At 47.5% G+C, this 18,786-nt stretch overlaps 1 protein-coding gene across 2 annotated transcripts in view; it reads left to right on the top strand.

Annotated features, from left to right (window-relative positions):
* The window catches only part of CSNK2A1 (casein kinase 2 alpha 1), a 62,520-nt gene extending 48,169 nt beyond the window's left edge, over nt 1-14,351 (top strand). For both annotated transcript variants that reach the window (XM_054981255.1, XM_054981256.1), the window contains exons 7-13: nt 1,889-1,972; nt 3,040-3,150; nt 4,921-5,022; nt 5,735-5,835; nt 9,206-9,354; nt 10,695-10,781; nt 11,548-14,351. In XM_054981255.1, the coding sequence (XP_054837230.1) occupies nt 1,889-1,972; nt 3,040-3,150; nt 4,921-5,022; nt 5,735-5,835; nt 9,206-9,354; nt 10,695-10,781; nt 11,548-11,663 (750 nt within the window). In that variant the 3' untranslated portion in view covers nt 11,664-14,351. The remainder of the gene's footprint in view (nt 1-1,888; nt 1,973-3,039; nt 3,151-4,920; nt 5,023-5,734; nt 5,836-9,205; nt 9,355-10,694; nt 10,782-11,547) is intronic.
* The last annotated feature ends 4,435 nt before the right edge of the window (nt 14,352-18,786 follow it).

Here is an 18,786-nt window from a genome sequence, read left to right as displayed (position 1 = left end):
AACAGGCAGGATGTGCTCTGCTTTTCCCCAGTACAGTAAGGGAATGAGTCCATGTGCTGGAGAGAAGGGCCACCACTATCACAATAGATCTACTGTATCCAACCTTTAAGAGAGAGATAATGGCTGTTGTGTGCCTCTCCCACAATTCCCTTTAAATTAGCCGTGCGGGTGTTGGGGAGTGTGAGGTTAAAGGGCAGGGGAGGTGTAGAGTGCTTACTGAAGAAGGGCAGTGTGTGGATTTTGCAGCTTGCAAGCACTTAATGGCCAAAGGAGGCTGGGTGGTGATTTGTGGGAGAAACAAGACTGGTAGTGGCAATATCCAAGTTTGCAAAAAAACCCCCCCGCCCCCTTCCACTCTTGGTAATATGGGAATCGTTTGGGAGGCTGCAGGGACAGGGAGAGAGAAGCCGTGCCCCCTGGCCATGCCACCTTGGCCCTTTAAACTTTAGAAGGCCATACATTTCTGTGGACAGAAGACTTGGCCTCTGGAGGTCAGAACTGCAGCCCGTAGAAAAGAATGGCCCTTTAAAATTTAAAGGGTCGATTCTGCACAGACCAGATGAGTATGCGGGAAATGAGTGGGTAGACCCGGTTTCTGCATTCAGAAGTCAGGTCTGCTGCCCCTAGTTTTCTGGGATCTCCGAGGCAGCAGGAGCAGGAAGGGAGAGCAAGCACGCCCAGCCCCTCAGCTGATCTGTGGCACATCAGCCCTTTAAACTTTAAAAGGCCGTCATTTTCCGCGGGCAGAAGATCAGCCTCTGGAAATCAGCCCGTAGAAAATAACAGCCCTTTCAACTTTAAAAGACGAGGCACTGCAGACCAGCTGCGGAACACAGCACGCTCCCTCTCCCTCTCTTCTTTTGCTGGCAGGTGGGGGGCGGCAGTTAAAAATCGTTTTAATTTCCTTTAGAAAGGGCACAATTACGGTTTTCGCTAAATTGGGAGTATCATTCAGATAGTTATTAAAATGGGAATATTTCCCAGTAGAACTTTCCGTAATTATAACAATACTCCTGATATTGAATGAAAACGATAATCGTGACGTTCCTGACTTTCTGATACAGAATTGATAACTTTTTTTTTTTTTAAGGTGCACACCCCTAGTGGAAAGTAGGATCCTTTTGGACGGCAAGCGGGGTCATAGCGTATCGATTTAGGAGATGCAGTGGTTGACTTAATCATAAAATACTAATAACATTTGGTTTATATACTGCCCTTCAGGACAACTTAACACCCACTCAGAGCGGTTTACAAAGTGTGTTATTATTATCCTCACGACAAACACCCTGTGAGGTGGGTGGGGCTGAGAGAGCTCTGAGAGAGCTGTGACTGACCCAAGGTCACCCAGGTGGCTTCAAGCAGAGGAGTGGGGAATCAAACCTGGCTCTCCAGATTAGAGTCCTGCCGCTCTTAACCACTACACCCAACTTGTGCCCAGCAAGTCTTTAATTAGAGGAACCAGAGTAGTGTCTCTCCCTGCTTCCTTCCCCGCTCCCCGCAAAATCCCTTTATGGATACCTGGAGGATTCCGCTACCATTAAAGGGTTCCGCTGGCAAGCAAACATAGTGACCTCCATGTTGGTTTACCTGTAGTGAACTTCTTGTGCAGCGTTAGGCGATGCGATGGTTGGTAGCCATAGACAGCAGCACAAGTAGAGACACAGTCCGGGGCAGGTAGTCCGAGAGGCTTGATGGAACAGGTTTTGCCTGTGAACAGCAGAGGAAATACATCCTTTACCTTTGGTCCCTTTGAAGTTTGGCTGTGCAAGTTCTCATAGCATGTGTTGGCTAGTAGTAATGACAGTCTGAGATTTTTGGTAGGAAGAAGTGCAAGATGATAACATCTCTTCCCTGACGGATGCGCTGGTGTGTGTCTTCTCTTTTCCAGGCCCTGGATTATTGCCACAGTATGGGAATTATGCATAGAGACGTTAAACCCCACAACGTCATGATTGATCACGAACACAGAAAGGTAAGGCACTATGGGTCTTGGGAACTTCCAGTGGCTTTGTGGCTGTTTAGGAACAGAAGTTCCCCTTTTGTTATACGTTCGCGCTTATTTGTAGTATCGGTTACGGGTTTTTAAAAATTTATTTTAAAAAATTTATTTGGGTCTTTTCTTAGCCAAGCATCTAAAAAATTGCTCAAGGCAGCCTAGAAATGTCAGAATCAAACTCTACCGTTAAAAATTAATTTCTGTAATTATTTTTTTAAAAGCAGCGAAATATAAACCAGCATAACATTCTTGCTAAAATAGGCTAATAAGAAAAGTCTGCCTGTTTAAGCTTCTGCAGAAGGTTCTTAGCCGTTTGAGGCTAGCGGTTCTCAATCTGTCTTCCTTCTGACTTGCTTCCCCCAAACCCCTGCAAAAGTCCAGCTTATTGTGTAGAGTGTGTTCTCGTTCGCTGAAAGTACTGCTGGGCCCAAGGACACCCCTTCATGTGACACGTGCTTCACAGCGGCTACCCTTGCAGGGGAGATTGGTGAAGGCAAGCAAACTGTCTTTCAGAGATACTTGTCACCGATTAATTGATTTATTATAACCTGTGTTTCAACCAAGACTGGCTTCCAAAGTGGCTTTCAACAAAATCCGTTGCAAAGATATATATCAGATTGCGGGGGGGTGGGGTGGGTGGGTGTTGTTTATAGGCTCACAATTCCTTTTTTTCCCCTACTGTATTAATCTTTGCTGGTTTATGCCTTCTGCGCATTTTGAAATGAAGCCAGTTGCTTTAATGACGGAGTTCTCTGAGGAGGCCCCTCTTAAGAGATCCCGTAACACGGTTTAAACACGGCTGCTTTAGGCACTTTTCACCTTTGTTTCTAAGGGTTTCCTGTTTATAATTTCATTAGTTCTTTCATTGTTTTTATCTCAGTTGCTGTAGGTTACTTTTTTGCTCAGCTTAACTTCGTAGTATTTATATCCATATTCAGTTTACTTCTGTTACCATTTGCATGCAGTTTTCAAACTCGTTGGAAGGACAGACGTAGAAAGGAGAGTCTCGTCTCACGCTCACCTGATCTCTCTTCTGTTTTTAGCTGCGGCTAATAGATTGGGGTTTGGCAGAATTCTATCATCCTGGCCAAGAGTACAACGTTCGAGTGGCTTCCAGATACTTCAAAGGTCCCGAGCTCCTCGTAGATTATCAAGTGAGTGTGGCTCAGTCTCTGCATTGCAGAAGGTGGTTCTTATTCTGTGGGCCAGGACCCAGAACCGGGTCACAGCTTTTCCATGGTTGTCAGGAAGTGGAATGGGCTTAGCTGGCGAAAGCAATTGTGAGAGGCTTGAGGGCAAATTTGGGCTTGCCGCTACCTAAATCACCGTAAAATACAGCCTGTTGCTCAGTAGTACTGTATATCTATAAACACTAAATATGAAAAATAAAATATAAACTCATTCAGGGTCGTCTGATGAGCTGTTCCTGTGTGTTAAGTTGTGCGTGTGTGTTATGTGCTGTCAAGTCACCTCCGACCTATGGCGACCTTATGAAGGAAAGACCTCCAAAACGTCCTATCATTAACAGACTTGCTCAGATCTTGCAAACTGGAGGATGTGGCATCTTTTATTGAGTCAAGCAATCTCATTTTGGGTCTTCCTTTTTTCCTACTGCCTTCTACTTTTCGCAGCAGCTAGGGAAGGGGAAAGTAGCATGGGAGTTACTTTGCAAGTAGCTCATGAAAAATGATCAAAACCTTTGTGTACTACTGGCCCATGTAGAATTCTTGAGTATGAAGAGACTCTTGCTACTTTTGAGAACTGACAGAAAGGACGCTTAAACGTAATGAGCTGGTAGGCTGTGACACATTGGGGAGGATTGGCAGGGGCAGTTTGCTGAGTGTCATAAAAGCCTGGTTAGTATTGCAGTACCCTGTCAGTCCCTGGCAGTTAGGTCCCTCAAGCCCTCCACAGTTAACACAGAGGTTAACATGCAGGTATTCCAGCTGAAGTAGCTTTATTGAGATCCATACAGTACAGGTGTTCACCCAAAGGTGTCAATTGGCATAAGTGACAATTCAAACAAAGGCATTACTAATTATAGGGAAGCTTCCCACCCTCCCGGGTCCGTTGACATTCTGGCGCGAAACCTCAAAGAGGTTGCATGGGAACAGATTAGTTTAGACTACATGGAGTACGAAGCAAAATATCCCAGTCTCTGGGAAAAGATACAATGTGTGCTGCTAGCAGCTCTCCTCCAAGGACACTTGCTGGAAGAAGTGAAAGTACATATTTTTAACAGATAATGGAGAGCCCCCCCCCTGGCTCTCCTGCAATTAATATCAGAAGTTAAGACCTCTCATATAATTCTGGCAAACAGCCTTGACCATTAGAAAATGCAGAATACAATCATGGCAGGTATGCTGGCCCACATGACAGTTGAAGAACCTCAGATCTCTAGTTGGTTAGCCCCCCTCCTCAGAAAATCAAACCAGTGTTCTGGCTCTCCCACCCCTCCGCAGATCCCCTGCAAGTTATTTCTACATCTGTAACCCAGACTCTTCTAGATGCTGCTTGCATCTGGATCCTCGCCAGCACGCTTGGATATGAATGTGGGATTGTAGAGGTCCAAATTGTATGTGCCGTGTTTGTGATTTGTGCGAGTGGTAGTGAACCACAGCTGTCTTGTCTCAGATAATGTGGGAACCTGACACTGGGTTATGTTTCCTGACCCAGCCGTAGAAATTCTCCCACTGTATACCCATTCTACCTCTGTGTTTGTCACATGGGAATAAATTTTGTGCTGCCACGGAAGAATTTTCTCTCGGGGGTGCCTCTCCCTTGCATCAATTGCTCCCGACCGTTCTCCTTGGGGAAATGCCTTTCCCAGGTGGCAGGCGTGCATCTGTGACAAAAATGAATTTTTTCCCCCTTCTGATTCTGGAAACGAGTCTTACTGATGTGTCCGTTTCGCTTCCCTGCAGATGTACGATTACAGTCTGGATATGTGGAGCTTGGGTTGCATGCTCGCCAGCATGATCTTCCGGAAGGAGCCCTTTTTCCACGGCCATGACAATTACGACCAGGTGAGATCACGGCAGACCTGGTGCCATCTTTCCTCCGCAGTCTTGTGCATTGATCTTGTTGCCAAAGTCAGTTTGCTTTCGCTGTGAAAGCCGTATTAGTGATAATGCGTCATCTGTCAACCATCAGTGGTTTATCCAAGGCTAGCCACTTCCTTGCTGAATGATCTCTTGGCTTCCTCTAAAGAGTCACTCTGGAAGAACTTGAAGCTGCTGCCAACGCTTATCCCAAAGTCTTCTTCTGAAACATCAAACTGTGCAAAGTCCCTTCTTTAGTAAGGGGGGAGGGCTCTAACAGCATTAAATAGCTCAAGGTGGGTAGCCGTGTTAGTCTGTAGCAGTGGAAAAGAGCAAGAGTCCAGCAGCACCTGTAAGACTTAACAAAATTTGTGGTAGGGTAGGAGCTTTCGTGAGCCACAGCTCACTTCTTCAGAGACCAAGTGCAGATTTGAACTTGGGTCCCCCCAGATCTCATCTAGCAGCACTCTTCCCTAATACCTCCAGCACTCTAAGTACCCTAAGAATACGTATCTGAAGAAGTGAGCTGTGATTCACGAAAGCTCATACTCTGCCACAGATTTTGTTACTCTTTTCCACAGCATTAAATAGCATTAGCCTTTTGTGCCCGTTCTGCCGCTGGGAAACTCAGGTAGGAAGTCCCCCTTTGTTTCAGTTTGCCCACCTGCATGCTGGCTTACACATTCTCTGTTCACAGTTGGTGAGAATAGCCAAGGTGCTGGGGACAGAAGACCTGTACGACTACATCGACAAATACAATATAGAACTTGACCCCCGTTTCAACGATATCTTGGGAAGGTGAGTTGCGGTAGGATGTAAGTGTCAGACTTAAAATTGTCCGGTGCTTGTTGTAGAGGGCAGGGGAAGAACGGGCACTGCAGAACTGCCTTGCATTCTGGGATGTCCTTACCCGTATTGCCCTACACAACTTTCGTCTGGTCTTGGTAGCTGCTGCGGTGCAAAATTGGTTGTGTCAGCAGATGAAACTGGACAACCAGTGTGGCTGTGGTGGATAGTGTGGAATTTAGAGTGGGTGGGGCTGTGTTCAAATCCTTGCCTGACCAGAAAGCTTAATAGACAACCTTGGACCAGTTGCTGTGTCTCAGCCTAATCTACCTTGTAAGAGGGTTGTGAAGATAAGGGGAGGGTCATGCATCCTGGCCTGGAGGCCAGGTAGTGTGTTGATGTAATAAAGAAACTGCATAGGAAAAATGCTCTTAGGCAGCACCTGTAGAAGAAAAAGAATAGGAAACCTGGTGGCCCCAACCTGGTGGAACTCTTTTTCTGAGATAACTCGGGGTCAGCAGGATCTTCTAGCATTCTGCTGGGCCTGTAAGACAGAGATGTTCTGCCAGACTTTTGTTGGTTGAGGCAGGCAGGCCTCCCCTCAGCCCCCTACCAAGGGGGGTTAGTTCATTGTTGTACACTAGCCTCCATGGACCCAGTGATCATGCGGGACTGTGTAATCTGCTGTCTGTCTTTGAATTTCACTGCCACTTTTAATTGTTTAATTGTATTGCTATTTATTGTATACTGTAAAAAAAGGTAAAGGCAGTCCCCTGTGCAAGCACCAAGTCGTTACTGACCCATGGGGGGATGTCGCATCATGACTAGGGGTGTGCAATTTGGTATTCTGATTAAGTTAAAAATACCGAATCAGGGCTGTTTCGGTTTTTTTCAGTATTACCGAAACTTTTTCTGAATACCAAAAAATTTCGGTAATACTGAAACAGAGATTGCCGAAACGATTCGGCCATTGTTTTCAATGAGAAAACCTTCTCCCGGCTTTCCGGAAGTCTGGGGGGGTGCATTTTCTGTCCAAATCACACCAAACTTGGTGGAGACATTCTCCTAACTCTCCTCTAACTACCCCCCCCCCCAAGTTTCAGAAAGATTGGACTTTGGGGGGCCATGTTATGCCCCCCCAAACAAGGTGCCCCCATCCTCCTACACTCTCCATGGTTCTCTATGGGGAAAAACAAGTTATCTTTCTAGGTGGCTTGGGGTGGCATTTTGCAAGCAAAATGCAACCAACTTTCAGGGGACTTGCTCCCACCTGTCCTCCCACCCTCCAGGTTCAAGTGCTCTTTCACAGGGACAAGCTCGCACTCAGGAGTGTGCCCACCATTGTGGCACCCCTGGGCTGTGCATAATTGCCCAGGGAAAGAGAGTTTAAAAGTTCCATCACAGGGAACAATGGGGGACGACTGCCCAACCTGCTCCTGGGGTAGTGGCTGGTGTGGGAATGTTGGGGAGGGTTTCTTTGGGTCAGTGTGGGGCTGTGTGTGTGGGGGGGGGGGGAGATTTAAAAGGGGGATTGTACCTGTGGCCATAGATGCCACATTCCGTGGGTTCCTGCTGTGGGAGATTTTCCCATAACAGGAATCAATAGAAAGTGGCTGGCCACAGAACAGGGGAGGTTAGGTTTTGGGGAGGGTGTGTGTGGTATTTGGCAGTTTGGGTGCAGGTGGACTGTGGCTGTGGCCATTGGCAGCCTCAATCCCATGTGTTTCTGCAGTGTGGAAGTCTTCCCCACAGTAGAAAGACAAAGTGTTATGGCAGGAGAACCACCTTTGGGGGGGGCATAAAATGGCCCCCCAAAGTGGGATCAGCTTGGGCCTTGGTGGAGGGTGGGAGGACAGGTAGGAGATGGGCCCCTGAAGGTGATGGGCCCCTAGCCAGACAAGCCTGTCTTATTTCCCCCATAGGAAATAATGGAGAAAGGGGGGGCTAAGAGCAGCATCTTTGGGAGGCCATAAAATGGCCCCCCAAAGTGGGATCAGCTTGGGCCTTGCTTGAGGGTGGGAGGACAGGTGGGAGATGGGCCCCTGAAGTTTGGGGGCATTTTGCATGCAAAATGCCACCCCTAGCCAGACAAGCCTGTCTTATTTCCCCCATAGGAAATAATGGAGAAAGGGGGGGCTAAGAGCAGCATCTTTGGGAGGCCATAAAATGGCCCCCCCAAAGTGGGATCTGCTTGAGCCTTGGTGGAGGGAGGGAGGACAGGTAGGAGGAGGTCCTCTGAAGTTTGGGGGCATTTTGCATGCAAAATGCCACCCCTAGCCAGACAAGCCTCTCTTATTTCCCCCATAGGGAACAGTGGAGTGGAGGTGGATAGAGGCACCTTCTTTGGGAGGCCATTAAATGGCCCCCCAAAGTGGAATCTGCCTGAAACTTGGTGGAGGGTGGGAGGACAGGTGGGAGCAGGTCCCCTGAAAGTTGGTTGCATTTTGCTTGCAAAATGCCACCCCAAGCCACCTAGAAAGATGACTTGTTTTTCCCCATAAAGAACCATGGAGAGTGTAGGAGGATGGGGGCACCTTGTTTGGGGGGGCATAACATGGCCCCCCCCAAAGTCCAATCTTTCTGAAACTTGGGGGGTAGTTAGAGGAGAGTTAGGAGAAGGTCTCCACCAAGTTTGGTGTGATTTGGATAGAAAATGCCCCCCCCCCCCGATTCCCGGAAGCCGGGAGAAGGTTTTCTCATTGAAAACAATGGCCGAATCAAGCCGAAACGTGAATACCGAATCAGCTTGCTGTTTGGTATTCCCTGAATACCGAAACGGTTTCCTGATTCAGTTAAAACCGAATCAGGTTTACCAAAACAGGCAGGCCTTGCACACCCCTAATCACGACATTTTCTTGGTAGACTTTTGTTACAGGGTGGTTTGCCATTGCCTTCCCCAGTCATCTATGTTGTAATTGAGTTGTGATGTGCTCTGAGCCTGCACTGCGGGGAGAGTGGACTATAAGCCTAATAAATAAATAAATAAATAATTTACAGTCCACCTTTCTCCTTGAGATCCAAGGGGGATTACACAGTGCAAGTGAAAATACAATTTAATTGACAGCTGGGATATTCACTGAGCAAAGTGCAGTAATGAAACAACAGGACATTCACAGAAACAAATACAATAAGGTATTGCGGTTCTGGTCAAAGCTGCCTCCTCTTCCTTAGGCAGAGGAGCTTCTTGGCTAGCGTCGCTCTGGCAAAGGTGCATCTTTTCTTTTGCAACGGTGTTCACTGCAGGCAAATGCTCATTTTGCACTTCGCAAGCACTGCAGAATCGGCAGGCAGCTTTTCTTTGCTTCCTTCCCACACCAGACTGACTTGCAGAATCATTTGTCTGCCAAATCCTTTACTCGGTATTCCTTTCTCCCTCCGACAGGCACTCCCGTAAGCGATGGGAACGCTTTGTTCATAGTGAGAACCAGCACTTGGTCAGTCCGGAGGCCCTGGATTTCCTAGACAAATTGCTGCGATACGATCACCAGTCTCGGCTCACGGCAAGAGAAGCCATGGAGCACCCTTACTTTTGTGAGTTTGCCTCTCTGGGGGCCCGGCTGTCCGTTCTTTCTAGGGGAGAGGGGCTGAGAGAGCAAGGAGATGTTCAGGGCCACACAAGCACAAAGTGCAGAAAAGGGCTACCGAGGTGTCCCTTGCTTATACTTTTAAAAGCAAGTCTCTGTTCTTTTACGGTGGCAACTTGAAAATGAGGAGGGTAAAATCTCCAGAGGCAAACCGGGACCCGAGCATGAGCTGGCTGGACAACCTCTCTGCTGTTGCTGGGCTCCTGCCTCTGTGGGCTGCCTGTCTTCAGTATTCCAAACATTGCCCAACTTATTCCTGAAATTCCTGTTAAATAATTCTCACTTTTTTTGGAAAACATGAAGCTTGAATGTGCAATTATGTAAATGGCTGGGGTAATTTAGTGTAATTTATGATTGCAGGCTTCATATTTGTGGCCAGTAATACACATAATTTTGAGTAATTTATGACTGTAGACGTCATATTTGTGACCAGTAATACACGTGATCCTGGCAACAGCAGGACTGGAAGCCTATGTTGGTGGTGTGTGTGTGTGTGGGGGGGGGGGTTCTGTAAAGGTCATAGACTCTGCCCCTTGAGAACCAAAACATTTTTACAGTGGAGGCTGCTACCATGTTTTTCTCCCACCAAAGATCAAGCAGGTTTTGGAGGATGGCCAACCTAAAAGCGTTCTCTCATTGCAACCACGTGGAAATTTCTCCTGTCAGAGAGGAACAGTTTCCCAATGTTCACTCACTCCGGTGACTAAATATTAGCTCTCAATACCCATCAGGTAGCTGAGTTTGGATGGGAGCCAGGTATTGCAGGAGTTTTTAGCTGCTTGAGAAGTTGGCCCCTTGGTCTGTCTGTTCGAATTATCTCTCCCTTTAATCAGAATAATACTTTAAGCTTTAAAGGGGGGGAGAAACCTCTTTGCAAATCTTTAAACTCTCATTTTGCACCAAGAAAATCTGCGGTCTGCATCAATTAAACCCGAAAGCATAGCATGCATACTATTAGTTATACAAATCAGAAGGAGAGAGCAATTCTGCCTCTGTACCAAAGTCTGTTGCATGCCTTTAGCAATGGGGTCCTTCCTAAGCAACTTCTTCTGTGGTAACCCAGCTTTGCCAAACACTTGCCACCTGCCTTATGAGATTTTGCTGGGCGTTTCTGTCCGTTTTTCAAGCTTAACTCTACAACGTTGCGGGCTGCCCACTTTTGAAAAGAATCAGATGAGCTGCCCTGCTGAGTTATGTATCCAGAACAAAAATCTCTCTTGTGTGTTTTGTAGCAGTGAGGTGGTTGCTCTAACCCCTGGGGGGGGGGGGGGCGGTCTGATTTTGCAGATCCCATAGTGAAGGACCAGGCTCGGATGAGTTCGGCCAGCATGCCGGGGAGCAGCACCCCTGTCAGCAGCGCCAGCATGTTGTCAGGTGAGTCGACATCCACTTGTGCTTGCCTTTGGGTATAAATGCGCAACTGGAGTTGTCAAAGGGCTAGTTTGCACATGATCATTTCGAGTGATAAACATTGTGGTCATGTGCATGTGTGAATGCACCATTTCCACTTTATTGCCAGAGATAAGTATTTTTAATCAGTCTCTCTCTACATGAGATGCCTCGGCGCGTGTTTGTCAAGTGTAGGGAGATACAACATTAGCCAGGAAGGGTAGTTTAAAAAGACAGAGCAGGCGGAGATTGCTCCTCAGAGGGTCTGTTAATTTCATCTTCCCCTCTGGGAAGGCTCTGTCAGTTTCACCTCTCCAGTCTCAAACTGTGTGAGATCGCAACCAGAGGGCAGCGAGGAATGGAAATGAGCTGGAGATGGCTTCCAGAACTGGGCTTGGACCAGGAGAGGTTATAATGGGCAGCGGTTTCCCTTCTGGCATTTCACAGCCCCTTCACACAGCTCCAGTGTATAGCAAAGCCTTTTCCCTGCCACCGGCTCTGTCTTTTTAAACTATCCTTCCCGGCTAACATTGCATCTCCCGACACATGTCAGATGTCTTGCATAGAGACTCTCAGTGCCTTCATTGGAATTGGTCAACATGGTCAGCAGCAATATCTCATGTGTGCCCAAGTGCAGTCGAATACAAGAATTGGCCCAAAGATACCCAAGTGGAACCTACTTGCTGAGACAGGATCCACTGTTTCCCTTCCTAATTCTTGCACCACCGCCCTTTTCTCCTGTCTCCTGCAGGGATTTCTTCAGTGCCAACGTCTTCACCCCTTGGGCCCCTTGCGGGTTCGCCTGTGATCTCTGCTGCCAACGCCCTAGGTATGCCCGTTCCAGCTGCCGCCGGAGCTCAGCAGTAGACGACCGCTGCCCCTCTCCCAGGCGCCTGACCAGAGCCGGGTCGGGCCCAGAAGCCTCTGCTCCGTCCCTCCCCCAGGACAGCAGCTGCTCAATGCCCAGTGCTGGGGGGAGAGGGAAGGGAGGGGATGGAATGCTTTGGAGGAACGATGTCTGAACAGTTGCTTGTGGATTTATAGTAGTTCAGTCATAAAACAAAAAAAGATTATAGGCCGATTCCCCCCCCCCCTTTTTTTACTTGAACTTTTCGTAACTCAGGAGAATCCCTGAGAGAACCCACAGCGGAAGTTATTTTGTGGACGATTCTGCCTCACTCCACTCACCGTGTCCTGTTCCACCTAAGACGAAGCAGCCCTTGTCTCCGAGCTCTCTCTGTGCTGACTCCGGGCTCTTCCCTTCCTCTGGCTCTTGTCCACCGGGGATGGGTCGGTGGGAAAGAAATGCCTGTGCTGCTTCTTCCTGCTAGGAGCTGCCAGATCTAAGCAGTAAGGTCGGAACGGGAGGGGGGGTCCTTTAAATACTACCAATTGAACACCTTTATATTCTGCATCATAATTTAGCGGATGGGTGCAGTGAGAGGAGATGCCAATCCCAGAGAGTGCTTATTGGGAAAAAAACAAAGGCCTGCCAGTTAGGAACTTTCTGTGGAGAAAGCGGGTCTCCTCCCGTGGGCCTCTTGGATTGCCAGTTAATTTTTCTCCCCTGCATGTGTTGTTAATCCAAAGTCTCCAGGTTACTAATGCATTTTAGAGGGGTACCCAGCCGCTACCTCCGTGGAAGGGGTTCTGGCATAGGGCAAGGTTATATATTCCAATAAGTGGCTCCCCGCCCCTATTGAGAGGCCACCGATTCCCCTTGGCTAGGGATTCCAGAAAAGAATTAGTCGCTCTGTTCTTGCGTAAAAAGAAATTTAAGCTCTTGGCTATTTTCCGCCTCCCAAACTGGACCACCCAAACTGATGTGGAGGCTCCATGTGCCATGTGAGAGATGCCCTTGTCTGCTGGATCGTTTTTTAAAAAAACAAACAAACATGGTTCACAGTCTTGTAAATAGACACAGAAGAGAAGGAGCCCGCAGCCCGTGACTCTTTTTAAAAAAGAAGAAAAAGAGATAGACCTGCCAGAGATAACCAATTGTGGAGAACATCTTCTTTACCCCTGTGTGTGTATATAGTAAATCTTGTCCTTCCTCTGCCAGATGATCCAATGTTGGAATTCTTTGCTGTAAATAAACTTTTTTTTTTTTAATTTATAAAGGGGTTAGGTTTAAGTTGCTTGTACAGAGGGTTTCACTGAGCCGGCGTCGCATTCCGTTTCCACGCTTTTGCAGCCTTTAAACCGCGAGCGAGCGTTTGAGGAGCTCAGGCTGTGGTCTTTCTGCGCCTGCATCTTGCAGAGGCGGGTTGTAGTTAACAAGCGGCACGAAGAAGCGATGCCTTGCAAGGAGAATTGCAAGAGCTAAGCGCAAAGGATCCTTAGCCCTGCCTTTTCCTTTTGCGGCGCCGCCGCACTGGAATTTTTAGGGTACGGAGGTGGGGAACAAAGGCTCCCCGGTTCTTTGCACCCTGCTGTTTATGTAGTTCAAGCCACTGGGAGGGGGCGGGAAGCACGCCTGCTCCCTTCGCTTCAGGCTGTCCCCTTTCTACAATGCTGCAAGAGGCAGATCTCTCTGGGTGAACCTGATGAGCTGCTCTTCCATCGATATGCAACTTGGTTTTCTGTTGGGGTTTGGTAGCCATGTATTCTCACTGTTTTACTTAGTACCTTTCTTCCTTGGGTTAAGACACTTCGAGGGTATGGAGTGAGCCGGAACCAACTACAAAATGAGTATAGGATACCGAACATCCCTCTTGCCCCCCATCCACCCCAGACTGGAAAATAATATTACAAACTCATGAATTCACGTAATCATAGATCTGCTCCTTGCTCTCTGGTGAAGACCCATGGTGGTGGGTGGACATGGGGCATTGCCCTTGCGCCCACGAGAACGTGTTGGCTTGCTCTGGCGATCTCTGGGAATCAGGGCACAGCTTGCTGCTCTAGTGTGGAACCTACACAGGACTCTTAAACAGTTGACCAAATCCCCTTTAGTGTCCCCCCCCCTTTTAATTTGGTGAGTGGATAGAAGAGCAGGGCTTTCATATGTCCAAGCCCTCCCACACCTCACAGCGGCAGGGGAAGTCTAATAGGGAGAAACCCACAAACGGCTACGATGCGTCCCAGTGACCATCAAACCTTAAGTGCAAAGGCAAGAGTGTTTGGTCCAGGGAGTGACGCAAACTACTTCTCCCCCCACTTCTCCGTATAAAGTGCTTAACTCCAGTTTATGCTGCCTCAGTAGGCAAGCAGCGCCACGAAGGCACAAGGAAACTGCAGATCGTGACAACGTCTGTGTTGTAGATTACCTCATCTGTATACCTTGTATCAGAACACTTTTTTAATTTCTCAGCACTTCCTGTCTTTTCTGCATTGTGTTAGATGGCAGGGGGAAAAATATCAAATGCCAATATAATAAGCAGTCCTGTTGGCAACTTTAAAAGTTTTTTTTAAAAATTTTTTAAAATCTTGTTTGAAGTGATATTTTCGGTTGGAATTTAGAGTTTTGGTTCTTTTCCTTTTGAAATTATTGGTTGTAATTGTATTGTAATTGTTAAAAACTAACCCTTAACTGTGCTGGGAAGACGTTGTGCCATGGAGGTCTTTAATTTTTTTTAATAAAATCATTGAAACAAAGTACATTCCATGCCCTGGTCAGTCAATAACATTCCCGTGGAGGCCACTTGGATTTCATGTGTGAAGAGTGGCTCATGCGAGAGCCAGTTTGGTGTAGTGGTTAAGAGCGCGGGACTCTAATCTGGAGAGCCGGATTTGATTCCCCACTCCTCCACTTGAAACCAGCTGGGTGACCTTGAGTCAGTCACAGCTCTCTCGGAGCTCTCTCAGCCCCACCCACCTCACAGGGTGATCGTTGTGGGGATAATAATGACGTTCTTTGTAAACCGCTCCAAGTGGGTGTTAAATCATCCTGAAGGGCAGTATATAAATCGAATGTTGTTATCATTATAAGAAAATGTGGTTGCTTTGCCTTCAGGCCCCATGCAGAAGTCTTACTCAATAGCGCTGCTTTGCCGCTCCACAGCTCTGACCGTAGTAGAATTGCTTAATATTTGGCAATCCTGATGGAGTGCTGGTTTCAGTGATGTTCCCCCCTCCCCCTGATCTCTCTGGTTCTAGTTGGAGAAATGTTATATCTTCCCCGCTCATGCTCGATGCCTGACTTGAATGTGTCACAGGATCATAGCAAGAGTTCATGCTGCCATTCGTTACCTTCTTGGGCATGGTGAGCTCAGCCTCCTGATGCTACGATGGTCCCATCCATCTCTGTGCACAGGGGGAGAGCAGCCTCCTCACCTCCATTCTACGCCCAGCTCCAGCGAGGGCAGACGTAGCATTTCAGAGTCCTGCCTTCTGAATCTGGAACCTGTCCTACACACTTGGAATACAAGACATCGTGCAGAGGAGAAACTACTTGTGCTGGTAACCGCGTGGAGAAAATGGGTGGTAGAGAACTGGAAGCAGAAGAAAGCCAGAACTGTTCTGAGCACGCCGATGCCACCATGAGGTCTGGAATCTTAAAACGAGTTGTCTGCTAGGATGCTTCAGTCGGCTGGCTTTGCAAAATACAAAGGTTGTCTAGGGAAGGGCAAGCTCTTGATGTATGTGATAACAGTGTACTTTGCTGGAATTACGATGCTTGCTGGATTCTCAGGTTCAAGTCGCTGCTCAGCCAGGAGCTTCACTGCTGTGTCTCCGTATGATCCGCATCCATAGTTTATAGTTAAGATAAATGGGACGAAGCAGTTCATAGTCTGGGAAAGAGGGATGTGGAGTTCCAGAATCTCTTGAAGCGCTTCGTATCTTAGCAGCTGCCACCACCCCTTTAGGTGCATTACAGAAGGTGCCTACCAAAGGCTAGCCAAGCTTATTTACTCATTTGTTATAATCCGCCTTTCTCACTGTGGCTCAAGGCAGATTACACACCGTATGTCAATACAATCACTAACCAGGACATTCAATAATACAACAAGGTAAAGCTAACAGAAGTTTGGAAACAAGCAGAAATCAATAAGAGAGCTAGAAAATGCCTGAAACAAATGGATTTGATATATTAACAGCTTGGAAACTGCAGTAGGAGCATTACTTGCAGCGACAGACGGTACACAGTGGTATGCTACATTTTTCTGAACTATTTACTTAGAGCAAACCCCTATTATCTGTGCATGAAGGCCCTTCTGAATAATGGTTGTTGTGGATTTTCTGGGCTGTATCGCCGTGGTCTTGGCATTGTAGTTCCTGACGTTTCACCAGCAGCTGTGACTGGCATCTTCAGAGGTGTAGCACCGAAAGGCAGAGATCTCTGTGTCACAGTGTGGAAAAGATGTTGGCAGGTAATTTAGGATGACTCAGGCCAAACCCACCTTCCTGAGTAGATATAAATTACCTGCCAACATCTTCTCCACACTGTGACACTGAGAGATCGCTGTCTTTTGGTGCTACACCTCTGAAGATGCCAGCCACAGCTGCTGGCGAAATGTCAGGAACTACAATGCCAAGACCACGGCAGTACAGCCCGGAAAACCCACAACAACTATCGTTCTCCGGCCGTGAAAGCCTTCGACAATACGCCCTTCTGAATAACTCAGTTTTGCATGGTTTGTGGAAAGTCAGGAGAGTGGAAACTTTCCTGATCTCTGTTCCATACGATGGGGGCCACCACAGAGAAGGCACATGTGCAGGCAGCTGTTGGTTTTGCCTGATTGCAGGATGGCCATCTCCAGAAGGCTCTTCAGATGAGTGAAGTTGCCATGGCGGCTCATAAGGGGAGAGGTGATCCCGTAGATAGGAGGGACCAAAGCCATGTGATAGCCAGAAGTTGAATTGAGCCTGTTAGCTGATGGGTAGCCAACAGAGAGACTGCAGAATAGGATTAATATGCATGCTAAGTCTAACTCCAGATAATAACAGCTGCGGCGTTCTGCACCAACTGGAGTCTCAGAGTTGACTTTGGGAGAAACCCATGTAGACTGCATTACAGTATGTTACCGTGTTACCGTAGTGTGAATCCAGGTGGCCAAGGTAAGGGGCCATCTTCTGGGCTAGGCTGAGTTTGTAGAAGGAACTTTTTGCCGCTGCCTTTACTTGCTTTTCTAGCAGCAGTGCTGGCTCCAATGTAACCCATGGCCTCTTCACCAAGTCTGCAAGAGTCAGCTGACCTTTTGAATGGGGGCTTTTGATGAGCATGTGGTGGCCTGTTAGCAGAACATCACTTCTGTTGGTGAACGAGGGGGGATGTTTGCCAGGTTCAAGGATTAGCAGAAAAGGGAGAGGTGAGAAACTCATGTTAAAAATTCCAGCAAAAAAGCTCTGGGTGGATTTAGAACAGTGTACTACTATTAGTAACTGTGCAACTGTTTCCACAGTGTTAGCTGTGGCTGATGAATGGCCAAGGCTCCATGAAGAATGGGCATAGATGCAGAGGAGTTAGCCGTGTTAGTCTGTAGTAGCAAAATCAAAAAGAGTCCAGTAGCACCTTTAAGACTAACCGACTTTATTGTAGCATAAGCTTTCGAGAATCACAGTTCTCTTTGTCAGATGCATCTGACGAAGAGAACTGTGATTCTCGAAAGCTTATGCTACAATAAAGTTGGTTGGTCTTAAAGGTGCTACTGGACTCTTTTTGATGAAGAATGGGGAGACTGGATCCCTACGAATGGAGGAGAAATGGGGGTGGGCTCATGAGATGCAGAAAGTATCCAAGGGCCTCCATTACTACAGCTAGAAAACGGGTGAAGCTCCTACACCCTCAACAGGGCCGTAAAACGTGGCCTGAAGAAAACGTTGCTAACAGTGGCCATTTGGTGCAGATACAAAATGGCGCCCACTCCTGGTTAGTAGAAGTGCGATTTATTCTGCACAGAGGAGAGAACCAGCTGTAACTCTGAAGTGGAAGAAGCTTCAAGGCTAGTTCTGGGATGGACATGGAAGAGTCCTAGGCTGGGAGCTTCTTTGTCATTTGGTGACGGGCCTCATTGGAAGCTGTTCCTTGGAATGCGAAATGCCTTAATTAGAACAATGGTGGGGTGGGCACTATTATGTCTGCCATTACACTGAACTGCAAAAAGTATGGGGGGTTTGACACAGTCCAGCTTTGCTCTTCTCGGCTCCCAGCAATTACAGTTGTTACCTGCACCCAGGGCGTGTCTGTTAGGAAAGGATAAACATTCTTTTAGAATAACACAGGGTTATCTGCAAGAATGGGGTAATGAAAACCTAAAGTTACCTTCCAGGAAACAGCAGAGAGGGGGGCAGCTACATGATAAGCAATTGAGCTGTGAAGGGAATTTGAATCTCGGTTTCAGTTCAACTTTTTGTGGATGCTGTCGACGAGCCTTGCTGGATTATTAGTGGTTTCTCCTTTCGTGGGTGAAACTCCTTTTATCCAGATCTGCTGGCTCATAGCAGGGGGGAGCACACAGGTTTTCCAGCTGTCCTAGCCCCATCCTTTTCTCGTGCAGTTTGAGGGTTGTTTTTCCTCCTAAGAGCAAGAAGTTCTTCAGAGGTTCAAGCCCCTCAAAAGCAGAAGGCGGTGTGCTGAACGGACCGGCGCACTGGAAAGCCAGTGTGGTGGTAGTGGCTAGAGTAAAGGTCTAGGATCTGGGCGACGCAGGTTCAATTCTCTGCCGGAGAGGCTCGCTGGGTGACCTTGGGGCAGTCACAAATTCTGTGCCTAGCCTACCTCACGGGGTTTGTTGTGAGGGAAAAAATGGAGAAGAGAATGATGTAAAACCACTTTGGGTCCCCACTGGGGGGGGTATAAATGAAGTAGGCAGGGTATAAATAAAGTAAAAATACAAATAAAATAAAAAATAGAGGAGTTTCCTTTGCTCTGACCTCCCTCCCTTTTTAGCGTGGAGGTTTTCTTCTCTCTAAAGCTATCAGAATATTAGATAAGAGCAGCCTTTATCTGTGTGAGGTGAGCACACACATTTATTATTGTAGACTTTGAAAAAAAATTACTTCTGGCATTTATAGGGATCTAAACCCATGGAGCATCTATCTTGGCATT

The sequence above is a fragment of the Eublepharis macularius genome, chromosome 5 (assembly GCF_028583425.1).
Source record: "Eublepharis macularius isolate TG4126 chromosome 5, MPM_Emac_v1.0, whole genome shotgun sequence".
Lineage (NCBI taxonomy): Eukaryota > Metazoa > Chordata > Lepidosauria > Squamata > Eublepharidae > Eublepharis > Eublepharis macularius.
This window is presented reverse-complemented; position numbering and strand designations above follow the sequence as displayed.